This window comes from Motacilla alba, chromosome 1A (genome assembly GCF_015832195.1).
Source record: "Motacilla alba alba isolate MOTALB_02 chromosome 1A, Motacilla_alba_V1.0_pri, whole genome shotgun sequence".
In the NCBI taxonomy this organism is placed as follows: domain Eukaryota; kingdom Metazoa; phylum Chordata; class Aves; order Passeriformes; family Motacillidae; genus Motacilla; species Motacilla alba.
In genome coordinates, this window is record NC_052031.1 from 47,839,106 (window position 1) to 47,857,321 (window position 18,216).

Below are 18,216 nucleotides of genomic sequence, written 5' to 3' on the forward strand. Positions count from 1 at the left end.
CTGCTCCAGCACGGGCTCTTCCACTGGTCATCATCCTGTTGGATACTGTACCACCCTGAACTTGTCTCTCCCTTTTCATTGTTCCCTGCCCTTTTTTAAACACATTTCCATGGAGGCACACTAATCTTACTTGGTGGGCCCAGTTCTGGGGTGCAGTGTGACAATTTTGTCTGCGACCAGGCCAGGTGTCAGCAGCACAGGGCAATCCCTGACCAGAAAAAGCAATGACATCTTCCCTCAAGCACGTCACCATGCTCTCTCTGTGACATGCTTTTCTATTCTTCCATCCTCTGGTGTTACTTTTACTGTTTTGGAAAATTATCTTCTATTTTCCCCTTGCGTGATTTGCCAAGTCCTTGTAAGATGAACACAATAATCCCTCATAAATTTTTGACATCTCTAACAGGGCTCAATACATTTGTGCTACATCTCAGCAATCTCTAGCAATTGAAACAAAAAAGCTCCAGAAACACATTTATTTTGGCCTGGAAATGGAAAAGCTATGAAAAATGTGCTGTTTAATCATGAAGTCATTGCTGACACCTCCCCACATGTGAGCAAGAGAATTAATGCTTGGTTTATTTCTTTTTCCTCTCCTGTGGTTTGTTTTGTTTATTATGCCAAAGGAAGTGAATTCTCTCAGGCATAATTTCTTCTGCATGAAGAGACATATTTTCTAACAGGGGTGAAGCTCCTCTGGATGTTATCCCTACAGAAAGGAATCCTCGTGTGCAAGAGCAAATCAACACACTGAGTCGAAGCATGATTTTATTACAAATCTGAAGAACAGGGTGCCAGGCCAGGCCTCAGGCCTTTTTAAACCTTTTGGAAAACAAGCAGACTCGTTTTTACAAAAGGGTAACCAAAAACAAATCATACAGAAACAGGAGATTGGTCACTCATGCTTGTGTAACAAAATTTTTGATGTGCCTGTGCTGATCTCAGTCCAGTTCATTATCCTATGATTTCCACATACAAATTCCCCTGGGGATGTGCTCTTTAGCATTATAATTATCTAAGGTAACTTGAGGTTGTCTTTACATCCTATCACCTGTTGCTAAGTTATCGTTTAATTTTATTTTGTTAAACCTCTGTTGCAGTTTCTGCTTGGATCTATTTGAACCATTACCTGTCAAGGACACAAGGATTTATAGCATTCTGTTCCTAGGGTCTCTTCATGGTTCCATTGGTCCAGCACTCCACTGTCAGGGTTTCAAGGCTAACTTACAGTTACTGTGAACTTTTTGTGAATCTTTAATTTCCTCTGACATCAAGCAAGCAGGGTGAGCCAGATGGCGTTGGGAAACCTGGAGCAGAAAGCACAGCCATGGTGTTTGGGCTGTGGCAAAGCTGTTCTTCTCTCTGTCCCCAGCTGGGGGAGAAGAGGATGTGCCTGCCAGGAAGTGGTGGCAGTACTGCAGAGTGGGGGTTGCTTTCTCTCAGTTTCCAAGAAATCACGTGCTTTAGGCAGAAGGCAGCTGGCAAGATCCAGCAGCAGAAATGGGTGTCACCTACTCACCCAGCCATGTAGGATCCAGCAGCCATCACAGGCACTGCAAACCTCAGTGTCTTTTCTTATCCTTGAAACATGATCTGTCATTCTGTGATTTTTAGCATAAACGCCCTATTTGTTCAGCAGTTGATCCCCAGCTCAGCAGAGACACCTGTTTCAGAGGATGGCTGCTGGGGCTCAGCAGATGTAACTCTTATTTTCCCAAGACCCATGGCAGTGTCAGGCTGAGGGTAGAGCCCCCCATATTGCCATGTTTCAGGGATGCTTAGCCCAAGACCCTGACACTCAGTGCTGCTTTCACAGAAAGGACAAACACCTGCATCTGCTCATGCTCAGTGCCTGAGGTTATCAACATAATCAGCTCATAAAACAAGCAAAACTAGGAGCTGCAGTCACGACTGTTGGTGTCAATATCTGAATCCCAAAGCCCACCTAGCACATGGGTGAGAAAGACTTTCCCCGCTGCCACTTTCCCAGACCGAACTTCTCTTCCCACTCCAGGGCCTTGTTGAGCTCAGGTGGAGCCACGTTGGGCTTTCCACTGGTGAAAATACCAAATGCAAAGAGTAAGAAAAAAGCAGGATTACTCAGCTTCTTGGGACCTAGCCTCCGGGACAGCCTTATGAAGTGTTCAGGGTGGTACCACCCGACACAGTAGAAATGCACACAGGTGTCTGTTGTGAATATTTTTATTGCAGGCATAAACGTTTTAAATTTAACATTTAAAATTTCAAAATCATTTCACTTTTATATATCATAGGGCATAGCATATCTGCAGGTTAGTCCTCTGAATGCTGCTCTCATGATTAACAACACTCAGTACACGGCCAGCAGTGACTCTAACATGATCATTCAACTAATAAGGATGACAGTGCTGAGTTTTCTTGCACTGTATCCAGCTAAGCAAGTATTTGCATTGGTGGAGGCTGGTGTTCAGCAAAGAAACTTTACATCCTTAGTAAAGGGGAAGGAAGCTAACTCCACAAACCCCAGCCCACCCGGAACCATCAGTGTGCTATCAGCATCATTCTGGACCCAAACCTCACACCAACATAAGGGGTGCTATGAAGAAAGTTAACTCCCCCTCAGCCAGACCCAGCACACTGCAGGACTGCATCCTTTTCATGGACAAATCTAGGCTCATGAAGCCTTCACAGTGCTCAACTTTTGCACAGGTGCTGCAGGCAGGAGGAAAGAGATCAGCTTGTAGAGATACAGAAAATATCATGCCCAAATCAGAGATCCAGAGTACCAGGTCTGGACAGAGGCATCAGGCAGCAGCATATGCACTATGCATATCTGTAATGTTACAATCTGGCATTTATATCTGCCCAACTGATGAGATTGAACCACCCAACCATTTAATGGAAACAGCACTCCCACAGGTTTTGGACACAAGCCCCTACACTGGTTCACTCAACTACCTTGTCTGGGACACTGGAGCTTTAATTACATAGAGTTTATATAAATCATATTCTGAAGAAAACAGAAATCCACCAAATATCACCCCCAGCAGAATTAAACCTGGACTCCAGAAAAAGGGACCTCATGTCAGAGAAAGAGAAGACGTAGCTGCAAAAAGACATCAGGCTGAAATAAAGAGCTATGGGCTGCTTTATGTGGAAGTTAACACCAGTCCAGAGGCTTTCCATCAAACACAGGTAGGTCACAGATGATCGTATTGGTGGTATGGACTATTGTGTTCAGATATGCAAGCTAAAAGAGCATGAGATAAAGCAGCAGGAAAACCTGCTGTCAGATACAACAGAAAATGAGGTGTTGGACTGAAAGGGTGGCTGGTGAGGAATGGAAGGAACCAGAGAATCAGACTAGTAGTTTTCCTGTGTAAATAGAAAGTTGAATGATGAACTTACTGGTCCAATTGTCTCTTCTGTTGTAGAAGTAATAGAATTGTTAGAATCACAATGGCTTGAAAAGGCATCTAAGATGTGTTCAATATGATGAGTAATTATAAGATAAAAAATCCATTACAACTGTCCGACTTTCTTGGGAAGTAACATCAGTACATGTGGCTTTAAATTCAGTGAGCCCAAACTGAATCTCCACCTTCAGCCTGCGATGTAACCCCAGCAATGTGTCTGGCGATGGCACTACACAGAAGCCAAGCAGTTCCATCCCTTCCTCATCCACATACTGAGCATTCTGTTTTTTTGTACAATAGAAAGCAAAGGTTACCTTTGTTTGATCTGGTTCTATTGGAAAGAAATTATAGTGGGCAGCTTCGTGTATGTTCACTGACTCCCCAATTTCCACCAGTTTCCGGAAGAGATCTGTGCAATAAATATAGTCCCCAGCTTTTGAGACCCTCCGTTTACGGGCATCATGGATAGCATCATCAAATTTCTCACATACTCTTAAGCCATATGTCCTACAGCTGATTCTTGAGGTAATGATGTCTGGATTAACTCCAAATAAAACAGCCCCTTTTGCAATGGCTGCCTGGGCCTCCATGGGACAAAGGATGTGATACTTGCTGCTAAAGGCCTGCCTGACTGCATCTCGCAGGATGATGCTGCATGCAAAGCCTCCCACAAGTAAAATGTACTGGACTTTGTCCATCTCAGGTTTGCAAAGAATTTCCTTCAAAGCAAAAATGATATTGTTGATACTGTAGTCAAACAAGCTCTTCATTTTCTCATATGTAATCATGATTGTCCCATCACACCACACAGCTCCTGCTGCATTTTCAAAGAACTGAGAGATGTCCTTCTTGGACTCTGCCACTCTGGTCAGGTTGTAGTAGCAACGTATGTAGACTGCCTCTCTGCTAGCAGAGCATTTCTGTAGGCTGAAGTTGTACATCATATTTTGTAATTCAGTAGGGTGCTTCTTCACATATTCATCCCATACACCATCACTGAATATTTCCTTGAGGAAATTGGTGAAGTTTTCATCCACTCTGTTGCCTCCCCATCCACCTCCAGTTGCTTTATGTAGCTCCTTTAGGTAATGGTTTTCTTGGATCTCGTGTACTGTGATGTCTATGGTGCCACCTACACGTGCAAACACACACACAGAGACTCAAATCAATTGTGCTGTTTGCTTTAAAGTACACGAGTTTCCACGGAATTCAATCCTATCTTCTGAATTCCCAATTCACAGATGTGCTTTTCTGCTGCTTTCTTTCCTCATCCTCACTCTTCTGCTATTGCCTGTACTTCTCTAGATTTCTTAAATTTCTGCACTCTTGTTTAAAAGCCCGGTCTCACAAGGCTCCTACAGCTGTTTCTGATAAGAGCTGGATGCTCCAGCTTGCTCACTGAACAAGCCAATCTCCTGTCTGATCCCAAACCGAGCCTGGCCTCCTCACATAGTTGGTTGACTCCTGAGCAGTGGTGAGAAGACTCTCAGGAACTTGTGGCCCTTTTGACGCCTTTTTGGTATTTGTTCGCGACCACCGGACTGCTCTTGGCAGAAAATTCACATCACACCAAAAAACTCAGGAATCTAGAGATATTACTAAGAAGTGCCTCATCAAATATTCTTAATGATTTACTGTACAGTGCCTGCTAGCTCTTCTCTTTGGTCACCTCACTGGGCACTAACTACAGTTGCTTATGGAGAGGAGGCTGTGAGCTCTAGGCAAGAGCACGCGGTGTGTGCCAGTGGCGGATGCTGGGACACCGTGCTGGCTGATCTGGTGCGAGGGCAGGGCCTCGTGTTGTCTGGCCTGAAAAGCACTGCAGTGTGAGACACAACCCTGTTCTTTCCTCCTATTTTTCTGCCTGCTCACAGGATCTCATTAGGTGAGAAATAACCTTTAAAAAACCATGACAAGCAGAGCAGTGCAGTCCAAGCTGTGGGACCTTCACCAGTTGTGAAATAGCCATGCACCACCACGCCCAGCAAAGATGGTACCTGTTGAACAGGGCAAATTTTACCTCCACAGTCAACGACAACATACTGGATCCCAGGGGAGTCTTCAAACTTCTTCTTGTCACTGCTGTCTGCCATAAACCCTTCATGTGGAAGCTGCTTGCACCAGAGCGATGCAGCTTCTGGCTCCAAGGCAATGATCAGGTTCCTAGAGAGCATGTCAGAGATAATTCCTGCCTAAAATCACAGAAGAGAGGAGTCAGGTCAAGGAAAGGGGGTGAGATTACTGCTGCATGAACACCACCTGCTGGGGAGACTGTTCTCACCCTAGCAGCTCATGCAGGGCTGGTGGTTCTTGCACTGCTGATCTCTGTGGGGCTCCTTTCTCCCCGGCGGTGGGGAGAGGGGGCAGAGCTGTTGTACTGCCATTTGGGGACATCTTCTCCCTCACTACCATCAGTGTGGAAGATCCTCTGCCCAATTGACTGAAATTTGAAATGCAGGTTGTTTACATATTGACGAGCTCCTGTGGCTCCATTGGGCAAAGAAATGTCCAAAGGTAATTTGAGGAAATGGGGTAACCCCTGCTTTTACCTCTTTTGCTGCCAGACGCATGAACTGCTTGGCAGCAGCACTCCATATGGCCGGGACAGTAATGACCCAGGTGACCTCCTCCTGGTTGTAGACAGTTTGGAAAGAGGCCTCCTTGATGGTGTTCAAAGCATGTTCCTTCATGTAGCGCAGGCTTTCGGAAAAGACTGTCAAGGCAGGAAGGAACTTTCCGTTGGTGGCTTTCAGCTTCATGCCAGCTGTGACATTCTACCAAAAAAAAAGCCCAGGGTCACATGGTGCAGTGTCAGTATGAGACCTGTCCCCTTCACGCCAAGCACGGCACTACATAAGGCACCCAGACACCCCTGTCTCCAAACCAAACCCCAGCACTGGCTTCACTACTGTGGCTGAGTCTAAGCGGCACAGGTCAGCTACCAAACTGCTCACCCACCACAGCTGTGATTCAGAAGGCAAAATGTCAATGTGGTTGATAATTCAGCTGTTTCTCCTAGGCCAAATGTTGTAAAGACACTGTAGATCCCACAGATTCCTGAAGAGCCAGTGGGGAGTGATTCTGTAATGAAACTTTTCTTCACCATTTGCTCCTCAGATGCAGAGAAACAGTTCTGAACTAAAACCTCTCTCCAGCCCCTGCTGAAAGTGAATGAGAACCAACCGCTCCAGAGGTGACATTGTCACAGACCACATCATTCCCAGCTGTCCTGGGGAGGAAAATCTTCAAAGAGGCCTCCCATCCACCAAAGAGAGGACCTGAGGCTTTTCCTGGGACTGGCCTTGTGCCAGTCTGGCTTATTCTATGCTTGAGTGGCCCTGTGGGACCCAGGAGCACAGACAGGAAGGCACGAAGGTGTTTGGCTGAACAAGCAAACACAAATAAAGCTGTGAACTATTCCAAACCAGCACAGAGCCTTCAGAGAGAAATTTGATAAAGCCACTACAGGCTTCAAGGACAGCTGGACATCCTTACATTAGCTTCAGCATAACATTTCAAGGGAGGGAGAGACAAACTAGGGGGAGCTGAACAACATGGGATGAGATTTTAGGTAATCCCATGAGATTTTAGGTAATCCCGAGACTGCCCATCTCCTTTGAATTACAGGAAATTTCACTTGATCCCTGTTTCTTGTTGAGGACTGAGGTAGGGAGTCCCAGAGGGAGACCGGTTTCTCTGTCAAGCTTGGGAACAGGGCAGCTTTTTATTAGTAGCAGGTATTTGCCTTCACCCATGTATGCAGTCACGTTGTATTGTCCTTAGACAAAAAAACATCATAAAGGAAGGGCCTGGGAAGCTTTTGGCAATTAAAAAAACCCAAACTTCTTCTTTTGTTCATCAAAATACTCTCTGACTTGCGTTCATTCATTCTCATCAACCAGACTTACTCAGCCCTCTTCAGGGACTCTCTAACCTCCACCCCTCAAATAAATGAATAGCCCCAACCCCCATTAGTAGTAACTCTTCCACCTACCGTGTTGTACAGCTGCATCTTGAAGTTCTGGAAGAAGTACCAGCTGTCAGCTTGGCTGGAGGGCAGGCTCTTGTACTTCATCACGGCATCATAACCAAAATATTTGAACTCCTGCTGCTGGTTGAACAAGATGCTCGTAGGCATCTTCGGGGTCTTTAACCCGTGCTCTGCTCCCCAGTAAACCTGGCGGATTTGGTCTGTACCTGAAGCAAGAGAAAAACAGTACCCACTGTAGGATGTGCCAAAATCTATAGCAACGACGAAGACCGACTGGCTGGCCATGGCCACTGCAGTGCAGAGGCGCGCAGCTCTGGGAGCAGAGAGGCGTAAACAGGGACTGAACTGAAACTGAAAGGACTCATATTGCAGAGGGAACAGCAATCACCCCTGATTCTATTGGCTGGAGAGAAATATTACTCTAGACATCCTGTAAATTGTACATCTTCCTGTAAAGACGCAGGGCTTTTTATAGCAGCAAAGTGCCTTTGTTAGGGAACGGTCTTATCAGTAGCTTTCTGCACTCCCAGCAGCATCAACAGTCCTCAGTGCTGCCCGCACATTTCAACAAACATTTTTTCCCGCTGCTTGAACAGACGAAAGGTTTCTGGCTCCAGCAAAAGAAAAAGGTGTGTTATGGCCAGTGGTTTTGGTCACAGAAAAGCAGAAGTGTTGGATACACCTGATATTTCTGGCGGCAGCAAAGGAAATGTGTGGGGTACACCCAGTGGTGCTGGCTCCAGCAGAGAAGTGGGGTGTACATCCACCATTTCTGGCTCCAGAGGAACAGAATCATGGGATACATACAATGTTTCTGGCAACAGAGGAAGAGAGGTATTGGAAAGACCGTGTGAGCATACTGATCCCAGAAAGACAACTGCAGAAGGCAGCAGGTAGGTTACACAAGAGGATATCTCTGGATAATCTTGTTTAATCTTCCTAGGTCTGAATATTTCTACAAAGTTTCTTGGAGGATTGCATGAGTGCTGAATTGCAAACATTTTCTTACTGTGAAATATTCAGTAAGAGCTCTGTTTTCTACTTCCTGACTTTTCTAGCCATCACAGAGACAGTTACTGTTGCCAAATTCTGCTCTCAAGTTCAACTCCAAAGTTGGAGGCAGATCTTAAATTGGTGCAAGAGGAAGAGAAACTAGAAATATCAGTACAAAGAGTGTAACAAGATCTGGAATTTCATGGCTCTGACTCTGAGCTCATCAATTTTGCAGGGAAAGGTGGACTAAAATGTACATTTTTTACTGGAGTGTTTAGCTTAAAGAAAAAGATTGTGTCTTCAGTGAAAGACTGAAAGTGAAGTGATTCAACTGGAAAGGAATCAATCCAAGTAAACAAAACCAAAATGTGCTGTAGTGGGAAGGAGTAATGCTGAGAGGGGCAGCAGAGTCCCTTGCAGCAGCTGTGCAGCCTTCTATTGGCATAAGCCAAAGGTAAAGCCTCAAGCTGAGGCACGCTCTGACATCTGGTTGTGGGGATGAGCCTGCTCTCTGTTCCACCTGGATCCAGGCTGCAGGAGCACCTTAATCTGGGACTGTTTCTCTAACAATAGATGATATTTGGGATCCTCATAAGGACACAGGACACAGCAGTTGTACAAATAAAAAAATTACCTTGAGAACACAGAGCTTTGTACTCCTTTGTTAAACAAAAACAAACAACCAACCAAACAAAAAACCGTACATTGCAAAGTTGGTTTTAGCAGAACAGTCACCTGCATTTGCTGTTCCCCCACTCTCTGCAGGTCTGGGTTGAGTTTGTTTTTCAGGAGCTGTCCTTGTATCTTGCCCACTTTATCCAGACCTAATGATTAGTCAAACCCTCCTGGTTTTGGCATATCCTTGTGTGGGAAATAGTAAAAGTAAGAAGATTTCTAGAAAGCTTTAAAAGCAGGCCTTAGAAACAGGAAGAACAGAAAACTTAGAGCTAGCTGCAGCTGCAAAGTCTGAAAGTAGAAAAGGTTACAATAGTACAGCAAGCAAGGACATGAAACAATAGCTTGACTTTTAGGCTTGGCTAAGGTAGATAGCCTGGGGAGTCCTCTGAGCTGTATCAGGCATTATCTGGGAGAGTGCTCACTCACTTGTGCCAAATCTGTGCCCGTGTGCCCTTTGTCCTGTCTCTGATCCTTTTGCTGGCGTGGATGTAGCCATGAAGCTTCTGCTCACAGGACTGGCAATTATAAAGTACTTTTTTTGAGGATGTGTTCTTACCGCGCTTCATTATAAGAACTCCCTTTTCTTTTTCTCATCAGACATATATCTGACACCTCACAGCAGCCATCGGCCTATGGAGACCAGACTTCTGACATGAAGGAAATGTTTGAAATGATGAAAGAGATGGACAAGAAAATAACGTAAGAGTCCAGTGACCAAAAATGACACTGTTTGGTGCGGCCTCTGACAATGAACTGTAGCTGGTGCACACTAGGGTGGGTGGGACAGAAAATGAGCCAGGCACAGGGAGGGCTCTGCATTAGCAATAAATTTTGCCCAGGCTATACTGGGAACCCAGGGCCAATTTACAGAAGCTGTTGGATTTGCACCATGTAACGTGCAGATCTTACACTTGGGGTATTTTCTTTGCACTGTTGGTGTTGACTCACGGAATCACATACCACATACCTGGCAAAGAACAGCCTTGACAAGTTTTAGTCTCTAAATTTCTTTTCCCTGTGAGTTGATCAGAAATTGGAGGGAGGAAGTTTAGCTTGTGCAATTTTTACGACTTTATTGCACACTTGCCCACTGATTGCAATGTGGTTTATTGTTTCTTTCTTTCCCTTACGGATGGACGGACAATGAAAACAGAACTTTGTCTGACACTGTTGATACTCTGTGTCACCTTCTGGATAGTCACAACAAGTAATGTGATTATTTACATTAATAATCAGTGTAAGGGGGGAAAATCATTATGATCCTCTCAACCAGACCTCTATTTCTTCAGATGTAAATAGCTTCCCACTTGATTTGAGCATAAATTCTGGTGGAAGTTTTTAGGGGAGGTGTTCAGCTCTCCTGGAGTTTTCCTGGATGCTCTTGCACTTTCCCACCTCAGAGCTTTTTTCCTTGAATTCAGATTATTCAACGGGGGCATGTCCACTGATGTGCCAGTGTCCAAGTACAAATAAAGAGATCTCCTAAATCTGTTTCAGAGAACTTCCTGCAAGGGTAATCCAAATACTGCATAAGGAGAAAGAGGAAAATGAGATGCTGAAAGAGAAGACCAAAAAGCTAGAGGAAAGGTAAAGCATTTATTCATATTTCAGACATAGTGTGTGTGTTTCTACACTGAAAAGCCACATACTTCTTGCTTCCTCCCATCCTTTGGGACTCTATTTCTGACCAGACATCCCAGACACCCTCTCTCCAGACTTTCAACCTGCCAGCATCTCTTTGTAACTGACTTCTGGAAGATGGCTTGGGTTGTTCTGCAAAGGGAAGAAGACATTCTCAGGGTAACTAGTTAAATAAAGAAACCAGTCTACAATGACATTGCCAAGATGCCACTCTGATTAGATTCTACTATGATCATGCAAAACTGAGCTGAGAAAGCACTATTTTCCACAAAAAAGCTGCTTGCCAGCTGTATAATATAAATGAAAAGTGCATTGTAGAAAACATGGGCTTCATTAAACAGTTTAATAAGTAAAATATCTACATTTGCTCATTATTTCATCTTGACTTAGATACGGTTTTTAATATCCTCCTTGACCTAGGATCCAAGAGCTGCTGGCTAAAGCCATGGCCATGCACCAGCACTCTGAGGACATCAATGACCCTTCACATTTGTTTGCTGTGCTGGAGAGATACGAGATGCTCCGGCTACAGGAATGGGAGAAAGTCAGGAGCTCCATGCCCCACCGATGGACCTATGAAGAAGGCAGTCACGCCATTAGGGTTTGTTCAAGTCCATTTTCTCCATCTGATTCTTATCACATCAATTATGGTGTAGCCATATAGCAGCCTTTGAGTATTTGTATTTCTGTGCCAGACAGGGTTGGGGCCTAAGTCTGGGTCTCTGATTTTCCAGCCCAGCAGGAATGCTGTAGAGATCAAACTGACAGTGACCTTCTTCCTCCTGCCTTTCAGAAGGGCACACTCAAATACCAGTCCCATCTCTCACACGTGTTAAGCACAAGTGGGCAAACAATCCACTTTCCTAATGTTAGTGCTTGACCTGATAGCTGGGAGACCTCATTTTGATGTCCGACTCACTGCTGTGACAGCTGGAGAGATCTAAAGGAAAATACCAAAGTAGTATTACCTTAAAGAACAAGACTGAGATGAGGCCATAATTAGCATTGACTGTGATGATAAGGCCCCACAGATGCTGAAGAATGGGCTCCAATATGCAAGCAGCTTGATGAAACAATTTGTTTCACAGCTATTGAAGACATGTTTCTATCAATTAGCAGCCCTACAATTTATTCTAATGCAGATGTTTTCTCAGATTTGCACACTACACCTGTGGTTTCACTGTGATTGATGCTGTAATCAGTTGTTTTTGCACTGCAGAAGGTGTTTGATGCCTGTGAAAAAGATATACAACAGAGAAGAGAGAACATACTTAAAGTTCTTTACATTCCACCTTCGAATAAGGTAAAAATATCTTTGACCAAGGTATTTTATGTTTCTGTAAAAGGCCTGTGAAATGGCCATTGGCACCTGCCATTTCATTTAGAAGCTTGTTTCTGCTAAGGACACTGCTCAAAATCTGTCAGCAATGACACTGGGGATAACTTCTGAGCTGAGAGGTCTGGGGCCAAGCTCTAGAAACCCTGGGTATGAGAGCAGCACTGGATAAAACACAGGTCTTTCTCTCTAAGAGTGAAGCACTTACAAGGAGAAGCAGGGAGCTGGACTTGAGGATCCTTGTGGGAGCCTTCCAAAATTAAACTATTCTGTGTCCCATGATACACAACCATACACTGCACATCTGAATTGTCCAGCTGGATGAGGCACATATATGAGTGCAGAAAGCATTTTTCCAGCCCTGTGTTGCTTTTATGGGACCTTCCTCCAAAGCCTGAAATGAGTGACTTCCCCATTCCTGATTGACCCAATATGAGAAACAAAAATTCCCATATTTGCCTTACCACATGGTAACAGCCTGCTTCGTGCTATGATTGTTCTGTAGGTGATGATGCAAGACATAATGAAGCTGTTCAGGCAACACTATCAGCAAAACTCAGTGGTTTACGACCAGATTGTTCAAGTGAGTAAAGATACAGCCCAGGAACTGGGGCAGTGGTTGAATTGTCTATGCAGCTTGTTATTTAATGCATGAGAGGTCTTCCTTCTGCATGTGGTTGTTTTCCACTTGTGACCAGGTCCTTCCAGCCCATACACTTCCAAAATATTCTTAAGTACATGTAACTTCGTAAGGGAAGTACAGCAGGACAGGCAGGGTCGTGCCCCTACCAACTAAGGCACAGCCCTACTGCGCCCAAGCAAAGAGCAAAGAGCAAAGGGCCAGTGGTGGTGATCAGGGACAGCCACAAACCAGTGACCTCTGGGCAAGCTCACAGTGACCAGCCAGGTCAAGGCCAAGCTGTGAAGTTGGTCTGTGAGTCAGGACCAGCAAGACTGGGCACAGGCATCCCAACACCACAGCTGAGTCAAGCACCCAGCCACCACTCAGCTCCTGGGTCAACTGGTGGCCAGCCTGCGGGTGAAGATGAGGCTTCTCATAACTCCTTCTCACACCACCCTTTCTGCCAGCTTGCCTGTTATTGCAGGAGTCGAATACAAGGTCATATGGTCGTGCTAAATCTGAGCTGACCTTGAACACAAGCAGCCAAAACCCTGGGAAGGCAGAGGAAAGCGTGCAGAGGCTGTTGATGTGCACAGAGCCCTGACACCTGCTATCCACATGGGCAAGTCTCTAGTGTGCTTTTTTTTGTGGAAGATATTACATATATCACAGATATATGACAGTTCCAAAGAGGAGCTTCCTCCTTTTGCAGCTCGCTGGGTTTTTCCAAGAGCTTGGTCTTACCAAACCCCTTGCAGATCTCTCTATGAGGAAATAGAGACAGGTGCTGGACATTGGCACAATCCAGAAGTCAGGACTTGGTAAATAAAAGAACTTTTAAAATTACTCTGGGACCCCTGCATGTCCCACTCAAACAGTACCAGCAGCTTTGACAAGTGAAGTTCTTGAGTGCTTAGTTCCTGTGGAGCAGCTGCACAGATTGAGAGCGGGAAGGCAACGTAACAATACATCAGCACAGTATTACAAAGCTTTGAAAACTGTTCTCGTTTGATTTTCAGAAAGCTGACATTGACATAAGAACTGAAAATGAAACACAGTTCCTGCTGCAGTGCTGCCAAATCTATTGTTTGCTGCTTCTTCAGGACCCACCAGTAAAAGCTGAGTGGAGGATGAACAAAAGGCATTTAGAGCACGTGGACAAGAAAGATGTAGCGCTCTGGAAAAGTGTATCACTCCTGTGGCCCATAATGAAACGTGGGGACGAAATTATTGTGAAAGGTGTAGTCTGGGATTAAAGGAAAATTATTTGAGAGTCGGGCTAGTTACTTACTTAGCCATAAGAAGATGAAACAGCTGCTATATAATACTCTGCTTTTCTTTCTCCCATGAATTGCCTACTTTTCAGAGCTAGTAAGTTAGACAACCCCCACTTGGGACACCTAGGATAAATCATCATTAACAAACTGTATTAAAAATCGAAGCTATTCCAATTGTCTCCTCACAAAGGCCACCTGCCTGTTAGCGCTCCTCTGCTTCCCCACGTCTGTACAATTTACGTGTCCCAAAGTCCTTCAGCTGCTCATGTGCCACAGCTCTGGGCCAAAGAGCTGTACAAGTTGTATTTCGTGGCCTAATGGGGATGCAATGAGGCAAATGCATGTTTATGTGATTTGGTGTGACACAGTATTCTGTGAGCAACTTGAGAATTACCAAATAAAAAAGACTTTAAAATCTACTGTGTGCCTGCTGTTAGAATGCATGGAATAGAAGCCTCTCTGAGTCACTCAGAGAGAGAAAGGAATACAGGGATTGACTTGGAACTTTTAGAGAAACTAAAATCTATTAAACCACACAGACATGAAGCGGGAGTGTAAGTTTTAGTTTTAAGTAAGTAGAAATATATCTTAAGTGCCTCAAGAAACTGCATTAGCTAGTAAAAACCCTAAAGCCTCGTTTAAAGTTCAGTAGTGTTACCTTTCACAAAATTAACTTAGCACCAGACATAACAAAAACATAGCAGAACATTGCTTACATTCTTAAATAGAACAGATAGAACTATTTGCGTGAACAGACAGAACTATATGCGTAGATTTTGTGTAAAAACTAACACTACTTTCACACATTAGAATTAAGCTTGGATATTTCTAGAACATAGAAAGAATGTTCTAGATACATGTTTTTAGCTGATTATTCATGAATAAATTTCCCCTATGCTGGGATACAAGAAAGGTGCTAATTGCTTCTACTAACTACTACTACTTCTACTGCTTCTACTTCTTTTACTCAGAACATCAAGACTCTATACCAGAAAGCTTTTAGCACAAACTTTAATACTCTAAACTCTTCACCTTCAATACTGATGTATTCATACAACAAACAATGTACAACAACCAACAACTACTCCTATCTCTTTGAAGACCCAAGACCCACTTATAACTCAACACCTGCCAAGTCCTTTTCTTCAGTTTTTCTTTCAAATCCATCGGTTTCCTTGGCTGCACAAACTCCCTGGGATTTTCTCAATGGGCCCCCAGAAAGAAAGGCAAATTTCTGTGTAGCTCTCTGCAAGCAAATTGCTCTGCTTCTGTCAGGAATTTAGTATTCCCTCAGCATATTACAGGTCACTGACAACATGAGCTGGGATCCAGGTGTGTGCAAGAAAATTGGCTTTTAGAAAACCAGAGTATTCTGAGAAACTAGTGTAAAAAGACCTTTATTGGAAAGACCTATTATGGAATAGAACAGGTGAAGTAAAAATACATATGGACCATATTTCCTACAATTTTCACAAACAAGAAAGAACTACCATAGTTAGTTTTTCATGCCTTTTAAAATGTTGCAGACTCAAATTAGCAGTGCAATAATATTTCATTTTTCCAGATTGTAGAAGGTAAATGAGAGGGAAGTTGTCCAGTACAGGCAAGTAGAAATTTCAGCATGACCCTGAGCCAAATGCCATGTGATTATATAGGTATAATACTACACGTTTGGCAAGCTGCCACGCTCTCTTTGTTACCTGCTTAGAAAATTTTTAGCCTATTTTTTTGGTATCTCCCTGAGTCTGCCTGGATCCTATGCTGTGCATCAGTTTTATCTCTGAAGCTCATCACTACTGCGTCTCCTCAGGTGTGTCCTCTCCTTTGATTTTTCCCTCCTTAACATCATTTTTGCTAGGCTAAAATACTCATCTTGCAAGGCCTTATATTCATTCCAAAGACTGATTTAAAAGTCTTCAGAAGGCTAAAAGGCCTAGGGTTCAGTAGTCCTGAAACAGAGAACAAACTGCTAAAATCTGAGGATTTTTAACCTCTGACTACAAACCAGGTACTTCCTCCACTATCAGCAAAGATCCGCTGATTGCTACTGCGCAGTGTCTCTGTGCCTGAAATGCCCCTATTGCCAGACTCTCACATCTGGTGCAAAGGACAACATCCAGCCCATGATCCAACACAACTTATTTTCCCAGATCTTGATGTTTGAGGGTGAGGCAATATTTTAAAGCAGATGCTGTACCACATACCATTCCTAGGCCAATATGATGTCCCGATGTCCTCTGCATAATTTCCTAAGTAAGATTTTGTAGCCACATTTCTCTTCACAGAGAAAAGCAAGGCACAACTTCCCAAGGATATTCTGGCATTCATACTCTCTGAACCTCAGAGAAAGGAAAAACAATTCTTATCTCATTTGCTGTGCCTGTGTTTGTGCCAAAGTAGAGTGCAATATGGAGATTGTTTACCCAAAGTGATGGTGTTTTGTTTCCTTGGCCTATCAGGGTCGAGCGTGTTTGTGTGTCGGGACTGATGGCTGACAGTCACGGGATGCTGTGCATTTGAGTGCTTGGCAGATTCAGTTTCATCTAAACTGAATCATATAACTTTATTATTATAGTATAATAAAGTAATTAATTAGCTTTCTGATATCCATGGAGTCCTCCTCATCGTCCTTTCCTTCGTCGGGGGTGCCCTGCTTTTCCGGTAATATTTTAACAGGAAAGTGGTGTGAGATGGTCTCCTCTGGTCTGACTTCCATGTTGTGGGGATCCCAGCAGATGGAGGAGACACACTTAGGGAATCTGCCTCTGGAAAATAAGGGCAGGCCTGAAAATTTTCCAGCAACTGGGACAAGGAGCCCTTTGTAGAGACCCCTACACTCAGGGAGATCTCTTTGCTGCTGCTTACACATTTACACCTCTCCCAGCCACAAGGAGGGAAGCAGGGGCCCAGGCCCTTCCTGGAACAAATATTTGAATTCTCATCCACAGCTCAGAGAAGAAACCATGAAGAACCCATGAAAACTGAGCTACAGCTTGTGTCTAACAGGAAGAGCAAGAGTCAGAGAGAGGAAGATCTTGACGTTTAAACCCTTCCTTTCCCGCAACACCATGACTCATGCCCCCTGATCAGCCTCCCACAGAGACTTAACATGGGAAGGTGGAAGCCTGCAGAGGGAAGGGAGCTCCACTGTAGGAATGTCTGAGCAGGCCTGGAATTCTTTGCCCGGACAAAAGAGGACTTCAGGGATCACATGTGGGAGAGAGGGTGGGTGGCAGCTACACAAGCACTCTTCAGCTTCAGTTCCAAGAACTAGGCTGATGGAAGCAAAACAAACAAACAGGAGGATGCAGGAGAAGCAGAGAGTGGAGGTACTGCCTGAAGGAATCGTGGCTGCACAAACAGCACTAAGGTTGGTGGGGTGTCTGGAAGCCACCTCCATAGGGGTCCTTGCAGGTTGGAAACAGGATACTGGCTAGGTGGCCCTCTAGTCTGGAACCACTTGGGCTGCTCTTAAAGTCAAATTAATCTGCTCAAACAAGTGTTGCCTGTTGGTTTTGCAACAGCAAAATAAATATCACACATTACCCACCCCATCACCTCAGTTTGATCAAGTACCTCAACAGCTGCAGAAAGGCAGAGCAAAAAGGGCTGTATTTTGTGTATTCCTTTGTGGCACTGCAGTCGTGCGCCACCCTGGAGCTGGATCAAACACCAGTGCACAACCAAGCAGGGACCTGGCATCACCGCTGGTATGGCTTTAGGCTCTCAAAGGCTTCCTGGGAGGCAATCAGCGCTGTGGGGGCCTCAGCCTGCGTGGCTGCGAGCAGCCACATCAGCTGCATAGGTCTCCATTTGTCCCCAGCCCTGCCTGGCAGCTCCCGCACCGTTGAAGTCCAGGAGCTTCCCCTTGGATCTCGGGGAACGCGCTTGGGCCGCCGGCTCCACAGCAGCGCGACGGGTGCTGCAGCACGCACGGCAAAGGCCCGGCGCCCCGGCAGCTCAGGATCCCGCGCCGGGGAAACGGCAGCGGGGGAGCAGCGGGGCTGCCAGGGGGTCGCAAGTGAACCTGGGGTCGCAAGTGAACCTCGTGACAGAGCTGCGGGCGGGAACAAAGCCGCATTTTGGGGAAGCTGCGGCCGTGACGTGCTGCAAAAGGGCGTTTTGAGGGAGGCCCGGCAGCACCAGCGCCCGCGGTGAGACCCAGAGCCGCAGTCCTGCAGGTCGTGACAGGGCAGGACCCTAGGAGCGCACCGCTGCCCGAGCTGCACAAGGCACCATTTCCCTCTCACTCTTAGCTTGATTTTAAACGGTGTAAGTGCTCC

General features: G+C 45.1%; 2 protein-coding genes across 3 annotated transcripts; one reads left to right on the top strand and one right to left on the bottom strand.

Annotated features, from left to right (window-relative positions):
- Nucleotides 1-1,552: 1,552 nt before the first annotated feature.
- On the bottom strand, nucleotides 1,553-17,633 carry LOC119707982 (heat shock 70 kDa protein 12A-like). Of its 2 annotated transcripts, XM_038153704.1 has the most exons (5): nucleotides 17,510-17,633; nucleotides 7,390-7,592; nucleotides 5,945-6,169; nucleotides 5,416-5,587; nucleotides 1,553-4,527 (listed from the first exon to the last, which is right to left on the bottom strand). In XM_038153704.1, the coding sequence occupies exons 2-5, from the start codon at nucleotides 7,531-7,533 to the stop codon at nucleotides 3,467-3,469; spliced, it is 1,602 nt and encodes a 533-aa protein (XP_038009632.1). In that variant the 5' UTR covers nucleotides 7,534-7,592; nucleotides 17,510-17,633; the 3' UTR covers nucleotides 1,553-3,466. The 2 variants fall into 2 exon arrangements, with proteins under 2 accessions (XP_038009632.1, XP_038009631.1); XM_038153703.1 differs by lacking the exon at nucleotides 17,510-17,633 and having other exon boundaries at nucleotides 7,390-7,814.
- On the top strand, nucleotides 7,857-14,340 carry LOC119707984. The gene is made up of 7 exons (XM_038153708.1): nucleotides 7,857-8,279; nucleotides 9,655-9,756; nucleotides 10,555-10,644; nucleotides 11,119-11,299; nucleotides 11,918-12,001; nucleotides 12,540-12,617; nucleotides 13,676-14,340. Exons 1-7 carry the CDS (start codon nucleotides 8,023-8,025, stop codon nucleotides 13,910-13,912), a joined length of 1,029 nt encoding a protein of 342 aa, XP_038009636.1. The 5' UTR covers nucleotides 7,857-8,022; the 3' UTR covers nucleotides 13,913-14,340.
- Nucleotides 17,634-18,216: the final 583 nt, after the last annotated feature.

Coding starts and splice junctions, on each gene's coding strand:
- LOC119707982 (XM_038153703.1), bottom strand. CDS start 7,671: ATGGCCAGCCAGTCGGTCTTCGTCGTTGCTATAGATTTTGGCACATCC. Junction 6,170..7,389: donor AGATGCAGCTGTACAACACG/GTAGGTGGAAGA, acceptor TTTTTTTGGTAG/AATGTCACAGCTGGCATGAA. Junction 5,588..5,944: donor TGCGTCTGGCAGCAAAAGAG/GTAAAAGCAGGG, acceptor CTGTGATTTTAG/GCAGGAATTATCTCTGACAT.
- LOC119707984 (XM_038153708.1), top strand. CDS start 8,023: ATGGCCAGTGGTTTTGGTCACAGAAAAGCAGAAGTGTTGGATACACCT. Junction 9,757..10,554: donor GAGATGGACAAGAAAATAAC/GTAAGAGTCCAG, acceptor AATCTGTTTCAG/AGAACTTCCTGCAAGGGTAA. Junction 12,002..12,539: donor ACATTCCACCTTCGAATAAG/GTAAAAATATCT, acceptor ATTGTTCTGTAG/GTGATGATGCAAGACATAAT.